Raw genomic sequence first — 18042 nt, 5'->3', positions numbered from 1 at the left:
ATGATGATGATGATGAGCAATAAAGGCTTCATTTCCGGTATTCCGGTAAACAAAACACAACCTCGAGCGCGACACGAATGACCGTCTTTGAACCTAGCGTTCACCGCATCACCTATAAATTTGCATACCAACTGACTGGATAAATTACTGAGTACAGTGTACAGTCGAGGCCAAATATATCTTTACACTTTAACACACTGTTATTTATCCTTATTCTGTCAATATTGTTCGAAAGTTCATACACGAAGTGACACCGACAAGGTAGTAAAGTGTAAACAAACAATATTTTCGGACTTGCAACTATGAAGCAATTACCTGCGAAGCAATTCAATGGAGTGTTCGAAGTTCCCAATCCGCACTGGGCCCGCGTGGGAACTACGGCCCAAGACCTCTCATTGTGAGAGGAGGCCTGTGCACAACAGTGGGATGTATATAAGTAGGCTGCGGTGACATAAATTAAAATAACAAGTACACGAAATTTTTCGCATTTATGCTTGTAGTAGAACATAAATAATAATAATAATAATAATATCATGGGACACTTGACGCCAATTGACCTAGTCCCAAACTAAGCAAAGCTTGTACTAAGGATACTAGGCTACAGATAAACATACTTATATAGATAAATACATATTAAACATCCAGGACCCGAGAACAAACATTCGTATTATTCATACAAATATCTGCCCCTCCCGGGAATCGAACCCGGGACCTCAAGCTTCGTAGTCAGGTTCTCTAACCACTTGGCCATCCGGTCGTCAAATAGACAATTTGTACACATAAATAGGTATATGTTGTAACTTACGTATGTATACTAATAGATTTACTAAGGATGTGTCGAAATGCGCGCGCAGGCTGTTCAAGTATTAGCGCTGTTGAAAGAGCGAATATGTGAACATCTGTGTAAACCAGTATACACCCTGAAACATAATATAGAGAGCCTCGAAAAGTGACTTTTAACATGCCTTTACTCGTATTTAGTTTCACCTGTCCCGTTGTCTGTCTGTAATCAAATCTTGCAAGTTAAATTCGACCAACTTCCAGTAGTTGGATTGACTTGAAATTTGGTATGCTTATGTAAATTGCGTGACAATACAATAATCTGGTAGTGACATCCTGGTAGTCCGGCCAGGATCATCTCCACAAGACGGAACTCTTCAACGGTTAATGGCATCGACTTGAAATTTGGTATGCAAATGTAGTTTAGGTGATAATACAAGTAGAGTAAACAAAAAGTAAAGTCAGCAAAAAAGCTTGTATTAAAGATGAAATTTTTACCAAAAACGTATTATTACAAAAACTTTTCTGTGCATCTATATTTCAGTTTGTATTTTCGATATAGGTTTTACGGGATGACCGTAAAAGTAACAAAAATTTGGAATTGAAATAAAAAATACAAAAAGATTCCAAAAAAACAATCTTAATTTGATTGCTTGATAACGATATCTCTTGTCCGGGTGAGCGGTTAGTTTCGATGGAGTGCCGAAAAGTTTGTCATTGAGGGCTACGGCATAGATGTCGCTAGTGTCGCTGCTTAAGTGGCTAAATAAGAAACAACATAAGCTGAGATATGAGGTGCATAGGAGAAATTCGTGTCTGTATCGTTGACCAGCGGTGGTGTAGCGGTAAAGCACTCGGCACGGAATGCCGAGGACCTGGGTTCGATTCCCAGCGCTGGTCTTATTTTTCTGGTTTTTCTGTGCATATAGATGCACAGACCGGACCGTAAAAGTAACAAAAATTGGGAATTGAAATAAAAAATACAAAAAGATTCCAAAAAAACAATCTTAATGATTAATCTGATCAATCGATAAAATGAATAAAATAATAATTAATAGTTAAGTATAAAATATGTTATTACGTATAACTTTGTCTGGCACCATGATGTACGGTTGTGTTGCTCTGACGGTGAACTCTAATTGAGTTCGAAACGCCTAGTGTGTTGGTGGGGACAGTTTGTATGATATGTGTGTATATGTTCTTATCTTACAGTGTGGAGGTGGAAGAGATGCATGAATACACATTTGTTGCATAAACGTAGCTATCAGGTCGCAAGTGAACAAAGTAATTGTTTGCCCTCCAAAAAGAAATGCCTGATTCAATAATAAATTCACTAACAGTTAGTTGTTATGTTGCAGTTAGTATGCAGTACATCTGTTTTAGTCCTCATTTTGTCTAACCGCGGTTGATATTTTTAATAAAGACTCTGCCTCTCTAATACTTAGACATTTACCCCCTTATTCATAAAACTTAACAAGCCTATGTTAACTAACAAATGCTTTGTCCCTTTCTAACAAATACAAATGTCGAAGTGACAGATAAGGACAAACGAATTTTAGCGGCATTTTAACTAAAATAGGTTTGATTGTCGTTTATGAATAAGGGGGGTTAGCAATTACATTTCAGTTAGAATGCATTAGGTCTGTTACAGCCGCCCCTAAGTTTTTGTAACTACGGTTGATGTTTTTAACAAACACTCTGCCTTCCCAACAGATGGCGGGACTGAGCTGGACTACTACTCCATGCCAGCGCTGTCCGAGTTGGACGACTTCGATCTCTGCATGCGCGACCCTGGAGCGGTGTACTGCATCGTGGACCTTGACCTGATGGAAGACGACACCCCGCTCTATCAGTTCATTAAGGTAATTAGAAATAATGGAGCAACAGACAACAAAGTAAGCTTAGATTACGCTATGAATCCCCAAGTGTACCCTAGGACGTCCACCTGGACGGATAACCTGGTTACAGCTGCACAATCAATAGATAGATATGTACTTAAATACATTAAAGACCAGAAATAATGCAAATACATTGCCAACTTAGAAGGAAATGCGTTTTATAAACGTTTAATTTCAGCAGTGTAAGCACTGCTGCAGCAGAGTCGGCGGCCAAGCCACCATCCTCTATTGTCTTAATGTACTGATCAACTTGAACATTCACTTGAAACATAACGTTGAGCGTTCGCCATTTTTAAATTGTCGAGCTGAACAACGAATAGAGCCAAACATAGTCTTAGCTACGAATTTGCAGGTGGTAGGACCTTGTGCAAGTTCCGCCCGGATTGCTACCACCATCTTGCTCGCTAATCCTGCCGTGAAGCAGCAGTGCTTGCACTTTTGTGTTTCGGCGTGGAGAGTAAGACAACCGGTGAAATTACTGGCACTTGAGGTATTCCATCTAAGGCCTCTAGGTTGGCAACGCATCTGAAATCCCCTTGGTGTTGCAGGTGTCTATGGGCGGTGGTGATCTCTTACCACCAGGAGACCCACTTGCTCGTTTGCCATTCAGTCGAATAAAAAAAAATATATATGGAATGCTCTAGTAAATTCTCGTCAAAATGCGACGAGATGATGATGATGATGATGTCGTATGATTTGCGATGATATCGGACAGATGCTCGGTAAAAAGCTCAAAACAAAACCGTCGTTTAGCTTGAATGCTCGTTAGAATGCTCGCTGAAACACTTCTGTCTATTTTATGAGCTTTTACCTGTAATGTATAGAAAGCGGGTTTGATGCGATTACAAGTTTAATATGGATACTCATATGACTAGTGCCGTTGGTTAGGTAGATAGAAAGATTGAATTAGTAGATATCATCTTGTTTATTGGTCTTACAGTTATCTTATTACTAACTTACCGTAATGCAATCTTATAGATAATTCGATTAAATAAGTGTTATTCTTTACCGTAATGCAATCTTATAGATAATTCGATTAAATAAGTGTTATTCTTGCAACCAACTATATATGTATAAAGAAAAATATTTTATTCTAATTAAAGGAGTTTTATACAGCTCAAAAATAAAGATCTTATTTATTACGCACCTTTTTGATAAAAATAAATACTTGTTCAGTCTTATCCATATTAAACTTGTAATCGCTACTTCAAATTCGCTCTCTAGTTATATGTACCATTCGCTAGAATGCTCATTGCAAGTGTATGCTCAAATTTGTCAGCACCCTTAAACTTGAGCCTTCTTTACTAAACCAACCATTTCTCTCCAGAATTTCTCCTCCCACGTGGCGAAACACTACAAGCACTCCAAGCTCCACCGCGGAGTGTGTGCCAACCAGCACTGCGGTCTAAACTTGACGCATGCTGACGCTGGAGAGTCCACGGCCGCTGCCATGCACAGCTGCCTGAATGTCAGCCTCCACCAGGGTTATGGATTGCAGGTAATATTGTTCCCTGTTGCCGCCAAGTGCTCATGAAAACATAAAAAGTGAAAGTTAAAATCAAAAGCCAAAGTCAAAAGTCAAAGCTCAAAGTCCTGTGAGTGTTGACTAAACTTGTGGCGGATTATGATCTGTATTTATTGCTGTTTGTGAATACATGTGTGTTTTAATAAAATTAAAGTTAAATAAAAGTCGCAATTCAGAGTCAAAAATATATTTATTCAATACTAGCTTTTGCCCGCGGTTTCGCCCGCGTGGAATTCGGTTATCGCGCGCTGTTCCCTCGGGAACAGATAGTAGATAGGGATAGGATTTTTTCCGGGATAAAAAGTAGCCCATGTCACTCTCTGGCCCATAAACTATCTCTATGCCAAAAATCACGTCGATCCGTAGCTCCGTTTCGACTTGAAAGACACACAAACATACAATTTTCACAATTATAATATTAGTATGGATGAGCTATAACAAGCACTTCGGGAAAACTTTTGTTGAGAAAAACTCTGCAAGAAACTCAACGAGGTATATTTTTTTAACAGATTTACAATGTTAAGTATTTAATAGCACAACTACATTTTTAACACAGTAGATTTGCTATTGCAAGGGATCGCCAATCTGATCGAAATTATTTTCAAACATCCCTTTCCATGACATGATCGTCTCGTTGGCTTTGCTTCAAATTGCTCTAACTGTCCTCTTTTGTCATAGTTAATAAAAGCATAACTTCCCAGGTGGAGTCCCTCTCAGTCCGCTATTGCAAGACCCAAGCTGACCAGCTGCCATACGATGCGCTGGACTGGAGCGTCGGAGCCATTATCTTGGCCATCTTGCTGATCAACATCGGCTGCTCTGCGTATTACTTTTTCTGGCCTTCCGAAGAAATCGAAAGTAAGTTCGAAAGATCCAACTTTTTTCATATAAGAGGGGCCAAACTAGCATGTGGGTCACCTGGTGAGAAGCAATCAGCGCCGCCCATGGACACCTGCCGACGCGAAGGGTATCACAGGTTTTAAGACCGTTACATGCATTACAGTAAAAAACAAAAGAGTAGTAAAATTCAGTTATCAAAACAAAAAAGTTGTTTATGGATTGTTACCCCTGCTTCCTTAAAGCAACGGAAAACCGCACCCTCCGGCCAGAAGTGGGAATGCAGGAACATCTGCTGGTGCTTAGCTGGCACTTGGAGTCTAAAAGAGTAAAAATTGTTAGCCCTGTTAGACTCGAGCGGGTGGATAAACAACTCAGCTCCCGTAAAAGTTTATGATGATGAATCCACCATGGTAGTCTCAAACCACTACTTCAGAAACGTATTCTTAACTGGGCATTGTTTACAGAGAATAAACTCATGATGGCTTTCTGCATCCAGAAGAATTGGAAAGCTCTGAAGCATGGAGGCAGCGCTGACGGTGGTGTGTTCAAATGCTTCCAGGCTATGAGGTAAGTGAACAAATACAAAACAATAGAAAAAAAGAACCAAACCCAGCGTCTTCTGGTCTGTTGTTTCTAATCGAGGCCTTATTGTCGAACGCTGGGGATCATTATCGTTTGCCGCTTCCTAATGGTAGAGAGAGATAGTTAACGCAGGTGCCCAAGCATTAGACAATACGGCCCCTGGTTCTCTAGTGGAAACAGAAGGCCAGAAAAAAAACAGAGCGAAAAGAAGGAGCGGAGAAGTCGTAGAACTATTTGTATAGTAAATAATTTAAGCACTAGACGTGACGTGATTTCTACGACGACGAAAAATAATTCTACGACACTTCGGGCCTTATTGGCAGGATCATTAGTGCGAAAACGCTCTAACAGCAACAAGATAGTAAATTATTAAATAAAATAGAAACATATATTCGACTGTATTACTAAATGGAGATCTTTTTTTTCTTTTTTTTTAAATCTTATATTATAAAACGAGGCTTTAGTACACCAACCAAACGTGACTATGTCAGCCTCATGGGGAGCCTCAGATACATGTTATACTCTCCCTTGTGCGGAAACCTTCCAATCCTGGATCTTGGAATCATGGAGATCTTCCATCAACATCTGTGTTCTGTTGCAGGTTTTACACGATGGTGATGATCCTTGGTCTGCATTCCATGATCTTCATCGGGTACGGCTACACCGCTAACCCTGAATTCATCGAACAGGTCAGTACCAATAAAATCATCTAGGGACCGCTAGCACGGTCCAGGCTTGAGATACGGTAGTTTCACACATTATAACACGATTTAACCCTGGGTTCGCATAACTCGGGAGTATATAGTCACTTTATGATAACTTTGGTAACTTTGGTCCGCGCAAATATGACGACTGAACTGAACTGAATGTTTTGCTCTATTTGTCGATCCTTGTTTTTTGGATTGCTCCTCTACCACTCAAAGGTTGACTGGCAGAGATCCCTGCAGGGATAAGTCCGCCTTTGTACTTAACACAACTTTTATTTATGTAACCTTTTTGTTTTTCCTTTTTGTACAATAAAGAGTATAAACAAACAAATAAACAAACAACTTTAGGTCAGTTTTGACCATTTACGTAAACCGTTATCATCAGATCATCACTCCCACAGGTGTTTGCCAGAACAGCCATCAGCTTTTCGAGCAATGGCCCCCGAATAAAAATCTCGACACCGCTCATCTGTAGCTCTTCTTGACGCTGGTATTATTGTCCCATTGGACAGAAACTATTTAATTAAAAAAGGTCATACAGAACTCCGTAAAGCCCAGTTTAGAGCTGCAATAAGAAACGTGCAAGTTGCATTACATTGCGAAACCGTAAAGCCACTTTTGGGACACTTATGTTAGTTGCGTGACAATACAATAATCTGGCAGTGACATCTTGGTAGTTCGGTTAGGATCGTCTCCGCAGGACAGAACTCCCAACGGTTGATGGCATCGACTTGAAATTAAGTATAGAAATGAAGTTGATAAAAAAAAATAACAGCAAAAGGTTGCATTAAAAATTATCTTGAACAGAAACTCATTTCTTGCTAGTCTAAAGTGGTTTTCAATTGGTACCTAAAGAATTATACACTCATCATCATCATCATCATCTCTCAGCCGTAGGACGTCCACTGTTGGACATAGGCCTACCCCATAGACCTTCACTCGCTTCGGTTGGCAGCGGCCTGCATCCACCGTGAACCCGCGGCTTTAACCATCCATCCATCCATCCATCTCGTTGATGGACATCCTACGCTGCGCTTACCAATCATTGGTCTCCACTCGAGAACTTTTCAGCCCCAACGGCTACATAGCCTGCCCATTGCCACTTCAACGAGCCAATGCGCTTGGCTATGTCGGTGACCCTTCTTCTACGTATCTCCTCATTTCTGTTTCGATCCCGTAGAGAAACCCCAAGCATAGCTAGCTCTCTCCACAGCTCGTTGAGCAACTCTGAGCCTATTTACGCTCATTCAGCTAAATATATTAAATGCAATGTTCAATTCTATTCCGTTCGGCTGCAAAGCAATAAATAACGGTCAGATTGTGCAGGAAACAATTGGAAATTGCATCGATTAACAGTTGGCGCTTCCTTTCGTTGCGGTTGCAATTTTGTACAGCGGGGTTTTGTTTAATTGTTAGTGTGCTACTGGTATTAGCATAAAGGACGGATTTATTACTAAACTAGCGTTTTCTCATGGCTTTGCTCCTATGAAACATTATGTAAGGGCAGTTTGTACGTTCACTGTCACCATACAAAATGATTTGACAAAGTCACGTCCAAGTGTGCTTCCATTTTGAGGACAGTTTGTGCTTGTGAATCCATGATGGAAGCACATCATCATCATGCCAGCCTTTATTCTCTCAGAATTAGAGGGCTGAGGCCATAGTTCCCACGCGGGTCCAGTGCGGATTGGGAACTTCACACACACACACACCATTGAGCTTCCATTGTGCAGGTTTCTTCACGATGTTTTTCTTCACTATAAAGCTCGTGGTAAATTCAAATGTTATTTCCTACATGAAATTGGAAAAACACAGAGACACGGGGGTTTGAACCTACAATCCTCTGCTTAAGTGGCCATAGGTCAAACCACTAAGCCACCAAGGCTTACCCTCCAATAATAGCCACCACTGAATCTAAGACCAATAATAATAACATCCTGAAAAACATTTATAAAACAGTCAGGTCAGTTAATAGTAGATTATTGTCGTGGCCTGGAAGTAGGCAATTGCTGGCTGAGTATGAGTATTAAACGGACGAGCTTGAGAGTCCGTTTAAGTAATACGAAGCTAGCAATTGCTATTCCAGCCGAGACTAATATAAAGCTTTTCTCAAAAATGGTGAATAATTCTGAAATAGAATACACTTTTTCTCTAAATATATTATAACATTTAATTTACTTAATTTATATATTTTTCTTATAATTTATATATTTTTCATATAACATTTAATTTATATATTTTTCTTATGCTTTCCCGGCTTTTTTTCATTAAAAATAAACTGCAGGTGAATTTTTCCACCGAAAACACCACAAGCTGTTTCAGACCCAATTGAAAAAGTCCGGAGTTCCAACAAAATATTTGATACCGGCCATTAGACTTGTCTGTATACGACTTGAGTCCATGGCCTTTTTAACTTTTTTTAAAAATTGTGACTGATTGCAGGCGCGCTAATTCATTATTGTCGAGCTAGCGCGCCTGCAATCTTTTCAACTTTTTAATTTTTCGCTGACCATAAACTATGCACTTCACCTTCGATATATATAAAGAATAATGTCAACTTTTACGGACATTTTTGAGAAAAGTAATCTAAGTGCTATCGAAAAAAATCTAATTAATTAAGAACCACTAAACTTGTCACTATGCTAAAATCAACGTCGTAACTGAAATCATACGTCCGTCACATTTAGGTCAGCAAAGATTGTGATACATTTAGCAGTGAATGAAATGGCGAGTGATACGCAATTGGCGCCCGGACCGGTTGCCGCGGCACGCTGCCCTCGAGCGGGCCACACAACAAGCTGTTGCAAAACTTCACAGTCCACCGATTATTTTACATACATAAAAAATCGATTCTTGATAGATGAAATATCAATAGATGGCGTTAGTGTCGTGAGGTCTGTTTGACGTTTCAGTCTTGCTTGCGATTGGCTCATCGATAACATGAATTGAACATTATTCCCCATCGCTTACAGATAAAAATAATGTTTTGCTGCCTACATAAAAACAACTTAAGAGCGTTTATACCTGCTAAGCTGGCAACGTTGCATTTTTGTTTGTTTTTCTCGATTATTCCATAATTTTTTTATAACAAATTGTGCTCTTATAGAACTTTTCTTAATATGTAAGTTAATGTGTCTCCTCCAATCTCCAATGTGGTCCTCCAATAATTATCCTCCAATAAAGATAGACTTTTATTTTCTCTAAAAACCCTTAATAAACATTGCTTCGTGTTTAAAGAAGTTTCGGATCCACTTTTAGCAATTATACATAGGTCCTCCTCACATTGTCAATATACGCTAGACAACACGATCAGTAAATACCAGAATCATCATCATCCCGAAAGACGTCCGCTGCTGGACATAGGCCTCCCCCAGGGCTCTCCGCTCAGGCCGGTCTTGTGCTTTCCGCATCAATACCACAATATGTGATAAAAATATCTGTAGACCACAATATTTATTGCACCTACGTCTAGCCTTCGCCTTAGAGTCGCGTCTTGGTAATATTGTTTAATAATGTCAACTGTCGCGTGTTGTGTGGCCCCGGAATGCAGCAAGTGCTAATCGGGCGACGAACCAAACGCAACGCTTGGCGTAAATACACCGTAAATCAGTCAGATTTCCTAACCATTCGCTACAGCCATTCCACTTAGAATAGAAGTCGGCGACCCACTAAATAAAAATCATCAAAGGCCTTACATCTATGACAGATTATAAATTCAAACATAAAGTATTTGACAATGTTTGAATGTACCGTACCCTATTTTATTTATTTATTTATAACAGTTTACATTTTAGGCTTACAGTATAACACCAAAGCGCCTAGAATGCTAAAAATAATAAATCTTACTCAGGGTAAAATTTATTTGTTATGATAAAAAAAAACGAATAACAATATTAACCTGAAATTAGACATACCTATTACTAATTAAGTAATTATACATATTTATTACACAATGCAGTTATTTTAGCTATCAGATAAACAATACAATACAATACAATATAACTCTATATTCCACACCAACACAGTAAGCAGTACCGAAAACAGGTATATACATAGAGATTTTCTATTTATAATTATTTTATTTTTTATTTCCTATATATTATTACTAACTGTTGCCCGCGACTCTGTTCGCGTAGAATTCGTTCAGCGGGAACTATACAATTTTCCTACTATCTATAAGTATGCAAACGGTAACTATGCAAAAACTATCTTGTCCTTCCCGGGACTCAAACTATTTGTATACTAAACTTTATTTAAATCGGTTCATCGGTTTAGACGTGATGCGGATGAGATAACAAACAAACAGACTTAGAGCGGCCACATACACTCGAAATTCCGATTCGGAATTCCCTAAATACATCACACATGTACGTTTATTTCAATTCCGAACGCACATGCACAGGCACCATACGGAATTCCGAACCGGAGAAAACTTCTTCTTCGCTTGTAGCTACATAAAATAAAAACACATGAAATTAACAAATACCAATATATGAAGATATACAAAGGTGAACTTATTTCTTATAAAGGTATAAAGGGATAAATGTGTATGTTTTCGTAATTTTTTGGCAAATTAATGATTCTATATTTCTATTTCCAAATCTAAATCTAATTTCTAGTCTAATGTGTTACCTATTCCGGACTTCTAGCTCCATACGAAATCTCATCCAAATACATGCAACCGTTATAGCGTGAGGAATAAAAAATACACATACAAACACAAACAAACATTCATACTCATAATAATATAAGTAGGATCCATAGGATTACTTTAACATCTCTACATAGCGTTTTGGCTTCTGCCATATGTTTTTGAGTGCCATCTTTACAATATTTTAAAACACGAAACTAATAACACACTAAAATCGTGATGTGGAAACGTGAGCAGAACCAGTTTGTCTAATCGCGCCCTTGGCCTCAATGCGTGGGGCGATGCCTCGCTGCAGGTTGCACTCGGGGTCCTTAATGTTAACGAAAATCCAAAAGAAACATCGCGCCTATACACTGAAGTTAGAAATTCGACCTGCGTATCGCGCCATTCCGCTCTCGCTTACCTAATAAATATTAGGTAGGTAGGTTAGGTATAGGAGAGTGAAAGGGACAGTATGAGTCAAACTTGATTATACTTTAAACCACAACAAACCTTCGCTTACTCTGACAGCTTTGTATGATTTAATCCGTTCGAAAAGAATACTAAATAATACCATGGTAAATAATTTTGATTTTTAGCAATGCTTATTGGATGACGGACGAATGTTTTTTTTCCAACTGCAAGTACTTCAGAATTGTCATAAAACTAACCTAACCTATATGGTACTACAGGGCAGTCCTGAAATATATCCTGAATAGCTATATGCTCTAAAATCAAGGTACGCGGAACAAAGCCCGAATTTAAATCATAAAATTAGTAATGACCGCGATAGTCTAAAATATTGATGTTGGTTTGTCGTTTTTAAACGTATTCCTACTTTTTTTTTCTTTTAATATCTTCGTGCGAGATTTTCATAAAAAAACGTTCGTCGATAATGAGACAGTTGGAAAATGGATTATTTGGGAAAAAATATTTTCGGCAAAAAGCGCTCTAAATCTCTCGTCTTTTCTTGGTCGGACACTCTCGTCAGAGTGGCCGTGGTTGCGCAGACGAGGTACACGGAGAGATGTTCGGTGGGTCGCAGACCCTTTCGCGCTCTAAATACATGACGCCGATTCAAGTAATCATGCTCTAAAATCATTACAAAACCCTACTAACTGAACATCTTTAGCTGGATTGTTCATAAATTACTTAAATAACAAACAACCTCATTCTACGGAACCCCGCGAGCTACTCACTCACTGCCGTCCAACCTATTACATACTCGTAATGTTTACCTTTACCTTTGTGCGTTGACCTCTGGCAATAAGCACTAGTCGAATTGCCAGAACTGGCCGTTTGGTAACGTTGCCAGGCAAGGTCGATTGCCACACGGCGAGGAAGTGGCAAATTGAGGATGGGAAGGAATATTAAATTTATCATGTGTTAAGAAATATCGGATATATCGAGTCGTGATACAGTCGGAAGCCTTTACATACTTTTACATATTCCCGTAGTCGAAATTCGTATGCAAAGAACAGTTTCATAAAAAAACGTATAGGTTGTATAATGATAAGTATTTAATAACAGGTTAAGTAAGTTTAAAAGGCAGGTATTTTAAGATTTGAACAATTTTACGTTTCTTTGGGGAAAATGTTAATTTTACAAAGCGGTTAACTCATTTAAATGATAACAAAACGGATAACTCACGTCTGAAATCGAGTTTAGCTCGTCATTTTTCGGGCTAATCCGTAACACTTCTTCTTCTCTCTTTTTGTTGAGGTTAAATAACCTCAACCTCAACTCGAATGAAAACTTTTGCTAAGGCTATAATTATATTGGTTTATTTACTCACAATGACGAAAATATTGTATGTTTCACGGGCGACATAAGAATTACGAAGCTCGACTTAGAAAGTACAATATTTCAATTCGGGCATCGATGGAGTCACGTTCGTAATTCCTTACTTGCCGCTCTTAATCACAATGTACTTTTGACAAAAATCCGTTTAAAAGTCGCGGTGACCTAGTATCTGACCTTTGACCTGTCTACAAGAAGATCATGGGTTCAACCCGGGCTCGGATTTCTAAGTTTTTCGAAATTCATGCGCAAAATTACATTTGAAATTCACCACGAGCTTTACAATGAAAGAAAACATCGCAAAGAAACCTGTACGACCTACGAAGCAATGCAATTGTGTGGTGCGAATTTCCCCATCTGCACTGGGCCCGCGTGGGAATTACGGTCTGGAATGATGATGATGATGATGATGGTAATGATGATGATGACAATGATGACGATGATGATGATGCTGATAATGATTGTCAAAAAACAATTTTGTTTCCAGTCGTACAGCGACTTCTTCAAAGCGCTCCTGTTCAACGCGCGCGTGATCGTGCAGATATTCTTCGTGATGGGGGGGCTTCCTGATGGCATACAAGATGCTGGTGCATGCCGAGACCCACCCATTCTCCCTGAAGACCGTGCCCATGGCCCTGGTCAACAGGTGGCTGAGGTCAGTGTTTTAAACATACTCTGATATTGCTATACTTAGTTTGGATAGGTATTTAACTAAATGTAAACAAACTTCAGCTGCTAGATTTGGTACATACAATAATTTTAAACATTTTACTTACCTATCATTGTGATATAAACTAGACTAGTGTATTTCAATACAGAAATGTAAATGTTTAGATACTTTAATGGCGAAATTTCAGTATTTAAGACACGAATTGACGTTGTTTTGTTTACATTTAGTTACATACTTATCCAAACGAATACTTAGTTTGCGTCATGTCGAAGTCGAAACGCGAATTGGGAACGTCACACATAATCATCGATGTAGATTCACGACGTTTTCCTTAAAATAAAATAACAAGGTAAACAAGGCAAGGTTTTGCAGGTGGTAGGACTTGTACAAGGTCCGCCCGGATTGCTACCACCATCTTGCTCGCTAATCCTGGCATGAAGCAGCAGTGCTTGCCCTGTTGTGTTTCGGCGTGGAGAGTAAGACAGCCGGTGAAATTACTGGCACTTGAGACTCTTACCATCAGGAGACCCACTTGCTCGAATGCTATCCAGTGGAATAAAAAAAAAAACTTCAAGCGATAAATTGACTTGCAATGGATACAGCTTCGGCCAGCAGTGGTGCGTGAAAGACTACTGAGGCTACGGACTGTATCTATAGCTCTTCTTCTTGTAGTGCCTCTCCAATTACTGAAGGTTGGCCATCAACTCAGAATATTTCTCCTTGTCCTTCGCGAGGTGGAGCAGCTCAGCAGCACTCGTGACTCCGGGCCACAATCGAATGTTTCTCAAGCAAAACTTTTTTTCCTCTTGTATCTATAGCTAGCGCGTGTTAACTACGAGTATATCGCAAGCTAAGCAATCCTCTGCCACTATAATATTGTGCATAAATTTCAAAAAAATCATGGATCGAAAGAACATGGTTATCCTTTTGAAACGCTATGGTCTCAACAGGTCATAGTCAAACACAAAACTACCATTACCTTTTAATCTATGATGCAACTACCATAGTCATTATATCAGCCCTAGAACGTCCACCCACTTTGGACGTATAAGCCTCCCCCATAGACCTCCAGTAGCTTCAGTTGGAAGCGGCCTGCCTCCAACGTAAACCCGAGGCTTTAACCAGGTCATCCGTCCATCTCGTTGGTAGACGTCCTACGCTGCGCTTGCTGATCCGCGTCTCCATTCCAGAACTTTGCGGCCCCAACTGCCATCTATCCGCCGTGCTATTTGGCCTACCCTGGCCTGATGAAACTATATTTTAACCAAAACTCCTTAAATTCCAGGTTAATGCCAGCAGTACTAGTGGTTATGGGTCTGGCCATGACTTGGGTGCCACATATAGGCTCGGGTCCCATGTGGGACGCCGTGGTCAAGCGCGAGCGCGACATCTGTCGCCAGAACTGGTGGCAGCTCGTCATCCTAATGCCGAATCTGTTCCCGTTCGAGACCCTATGTCTGCCTCAAGCTTGGTAAGTTGCTGCATTCAAATATATTAAATAATATTTAAGCTACTTTTTAATAAATATATAATTTCTTCTCCTTCCTAAATTTAACAGCTACGCTTTTGTCGGTGTAGTAACTGCTACTCCGCTCGGTCTTTGACCAGCTGTTTGACTTCTTGATGCGACACGACATACAGTTTCTCCTTCATCTGGTCCAAATAGGTCAATCTTGGTCTTCCTCTGCCTCGTCTCTCTTCTATTTTTCCTTCCAGCAGGCAGAAATGGTCGTATAATTATTAGTACCCAGTTTAAAAAACTAAAAATATGTTTTAATGGTTAAGCAAATTCTTGATTGAAGTACACCCTAGAACTAATAACAATCCCAAACACTGCTAGGTTACGTTGTTCTGTCTTGGAGTTCCAATGCCTCCATCCACCCATGCCCCGCATTCCGTCCATGATGATTACTGCATTGCATCGCACATGTACCTAATTTCGCGAAAATTGTGCTTAGATTCTTATAAAAACTTTTGTGACAGGAGCAACCTTTTTAAATACATCATAGTGCAAGCAGTCCTTTCCAGTTGAAGCATTCCTCCCCTCAGGTACCTCGGCACGGATACCCAGTTGTTCCTGGTGACGCTGGTGGTGCTACTGGTGATCTGGCGCTGGCCGCGCGGCGGGGTCCCGGTGCTGAGCGTCATCATGGTGGTCTCGCTGCTGATACCCTTCCTGCAGAGCTACTTCATGAACCTGCTGCCAATCAGAGTCAGCTTGTTCCCTGAGTAAGTAGCAGTCTTTTAGGATTATTTAAAAAGGAAAAAGATTGGTTTTCTGGATAGGGCTTGAACCCGCACCTCCTATGACTTGATGTCATACTATCCTAGCCACCAGAGCCCTGTTTCTCAAAGCTTATTCTCATGAATTGTACGGGAAAATGAGATAAAATACTAATATGCTTCGAGAAACTAGGCGCAGGAATCCAACCAACAAGCTGAAAATCGTAATCAATTGCGTGTGGTGCTATGTATCACAACTATCAGAAGTGGAGATACGTCCCGAATTCTACGTTTTTTGTTTTAAAAAAATCTAAGATTTCATTGAACAAGTGTAATTGCTAATAAAGAAAATAATAGCAGTGTTTTAACTGTTGTAGATCTTTGATATATTGATCTATGATGACGATGATTACGGTGTAGTCGATGGTGATGATGATGATAATCATGATGGTGACGATGGCGGAGATAATCATGTGATGATAGAAATTGCGTGTGACGTACCTAAAAGGCACTAAGGTGATCTGACGCTGACCGCAAATCGAGATTTTGCTGCTGAAACCATTATACGCAGCTTCTGTAATCGATGTAGTTGTAATCGACAAAGATAACAATGATGATAAATAGATAGTTATAATTCTTGACGATTAAGATGATAATGACGATGTTGATAGCTGTAAAAATGACGATCATCTTGATGATGATGATGGTAAATGTTTTCAGATCGATCCGCGACATATTCGGGTACAACTACACCTTCTACCACGCGTACGTCTCGGCCCAAGGTAACTGGGCGGGCTACCACCTCGGCGTACTGACGGCTTACTTCTACCATCGCGCGCAGACCGAGAAGTGGAACCTCAGGGAGTCTATGGTAAGTTTGGGAGACTCCGGAAGAATAGGGGAATTTTGCTTTTACCTCGGAATACAGAAACACATGGTTACTTTTTAATTCAGGAATTGTATTTTAAGTTTTTGAACCCAATAGTTCTAATAATTACTTATTAACTGGGATAGGGGTTGGGCGGTACCTCTTCGTCGGTCATTGTGAACGTACAGTGACCAGCACTAATATCTGCCACAACGGAGCGTGCAAAAATATCTGACACGTCCTTCCGGCCCTAGAAATAGAGTCGTATCAGATATTTATGCACGCTTGTTGTGTCAGATATTGGTGCTGGTGACTGTACCTTTGCAGAGCGATGTTAGTGTTGTTTGACAGTTACAACGAAAATGACATTGAAAACGCGGGTAGTTGTGCGCCGGTGTCAGTTTCGTCGGGTAGGCGCGAGCAGAGCGGCGGCGCGCAGTGTGCGCGTTGCAGCAGCCGCCGAGTCGGGTTGCTGCTAAGAAGAAGGGCTCCCGAATAATGTAGAGCTAAACTCGATTTAAGACGTCAGTTATCCTTATCCGTGTCAATATAATTTAATTACTTATTCTTTCATAATCATTAACTGCGTGCAAAAGACCGCGCCTCACTTCTCCAATCCTACGTAGCGGTTGTAATGTAACGTGCTAAGATTATTATTATTATTAGAGAAGTTTGTACAGTCGTTAACTTTTCTTAAATGCATATTATTACAGTCACGTTCGTTAACTTGGGGCTCAATAAAGATCGAATGTCTGTCATCTTTAATGATCTTTAAAGGTTTTTTCACTAGATGGATCACAAATTGAAGATCGTGACCGCAAATAGATCCAAATCTCATGAGCTCGTTGAAGGTAATCAAATAATGGTGTAGCTGTTCGAAATATAATATTGTCCTATCAAATAAAATAGACCACCGGAACATACCCCAAAACCTTTTTCGTTTATAAAAAAATCTTAGATTCATTAAGCAAACGCATTGCTACTAAAAATGTAATTACATGTCTGATAGAATTTTTACGCACTAAAACCATTTTACAAGCAATTAAACTACTTTATCTCCGTCCTCGCTGAAGTAGTTAACATTTTGAGCTTAATTGTATTCGCTTTAGCAGGCTTTTATTAAAGAAACTGTACCAATTTGCGAGTTTAAGATGTCCTTTTGTCTCCGAGATCTCATTCCTGGATGCTTGAGATTTTCCGCTGAGATTCGGTATTTTCAAGTCGCTTGTTTAATAGGAACGAAGGGACAGAAGGCCGGGACAGTTAATGAAATGAAGTAGTAACAATCTATACCTAGTGCCATCCACGAAGACGCGAGATTTTGTCAAAATTAGCCATTAATGATATTGTAATAAGAACCACGGCACGCGTCATCGTGAATGACTCTACAGTTGCTCTTTCATTTGAAATAGTAGATTGTACAACGAGAGCATAAAACGGGCCATTTTACCCAAGAAGTTCATTACGGCGAGGGTGGATAGATACGTCGAGAGGAAAATGGGTGTATTGCTCGAGTTTT

The 18042-nt window shown here is 39.8% G+C and overlaps 1 protein-coding gene across 1 annotated transcript in view; it reads left to right on the top strand.

Moving 5' to 3' along the window:
- LOC141440314 (nose resistant to fluoxetine protein 6-like) overlaps nucleotides 1–18042 on the top strand; it is a 48569-nt gene that overhangs the window by 18102 nt on the left and 12425 nt on the right. Inside the window, 10 exon segments of the mRNA XM_074104797.1 lie at nucleotides 2494–2642; nucleotides 4006–4176; nucleotides 4905–5061; nucleotides 5508–5610; nucleotides 6227–6314; nucleotides 13250–13318; nucleotides 13320–13417; nucleotides 14718–14903; nucleotides 15482–15661; nucleotides 16376–16526. Coding sequence (XP_073960898.1) covers nucleotides 2494–2642; nucleotides 4006–4176; nucleotides 4905–5061; nucleotides 5508–5610; nucleotides 6227–6314; nucleotides 13250–13318; nucleotides 13320–13417; nucleotides 14718–14903; nucleotides 15482–15661; nucleotides 16376–16526 — 1352 coding nt within the window.

Source organism: Choristoneura fumiferana, chromosome 22 (assembly GCF_025370935.1).
Source record: "Choristoneura fumiferana chromosome 22, NRCan_CFum_1, whole genome shotgun sequence".
Classification (NCBI taxonomy): domain Eukaryota; kingdom Metazoa; phylum Arthropoda; class Insecta; order Lepidoptera; family Tortricidae; genus Choristoneura; species Choristoneura fumiferana.
Note: the sequence above shows the minus strand (reverse complement) of the source record. Positions and strands in the feature narration are given on the sequence as shown.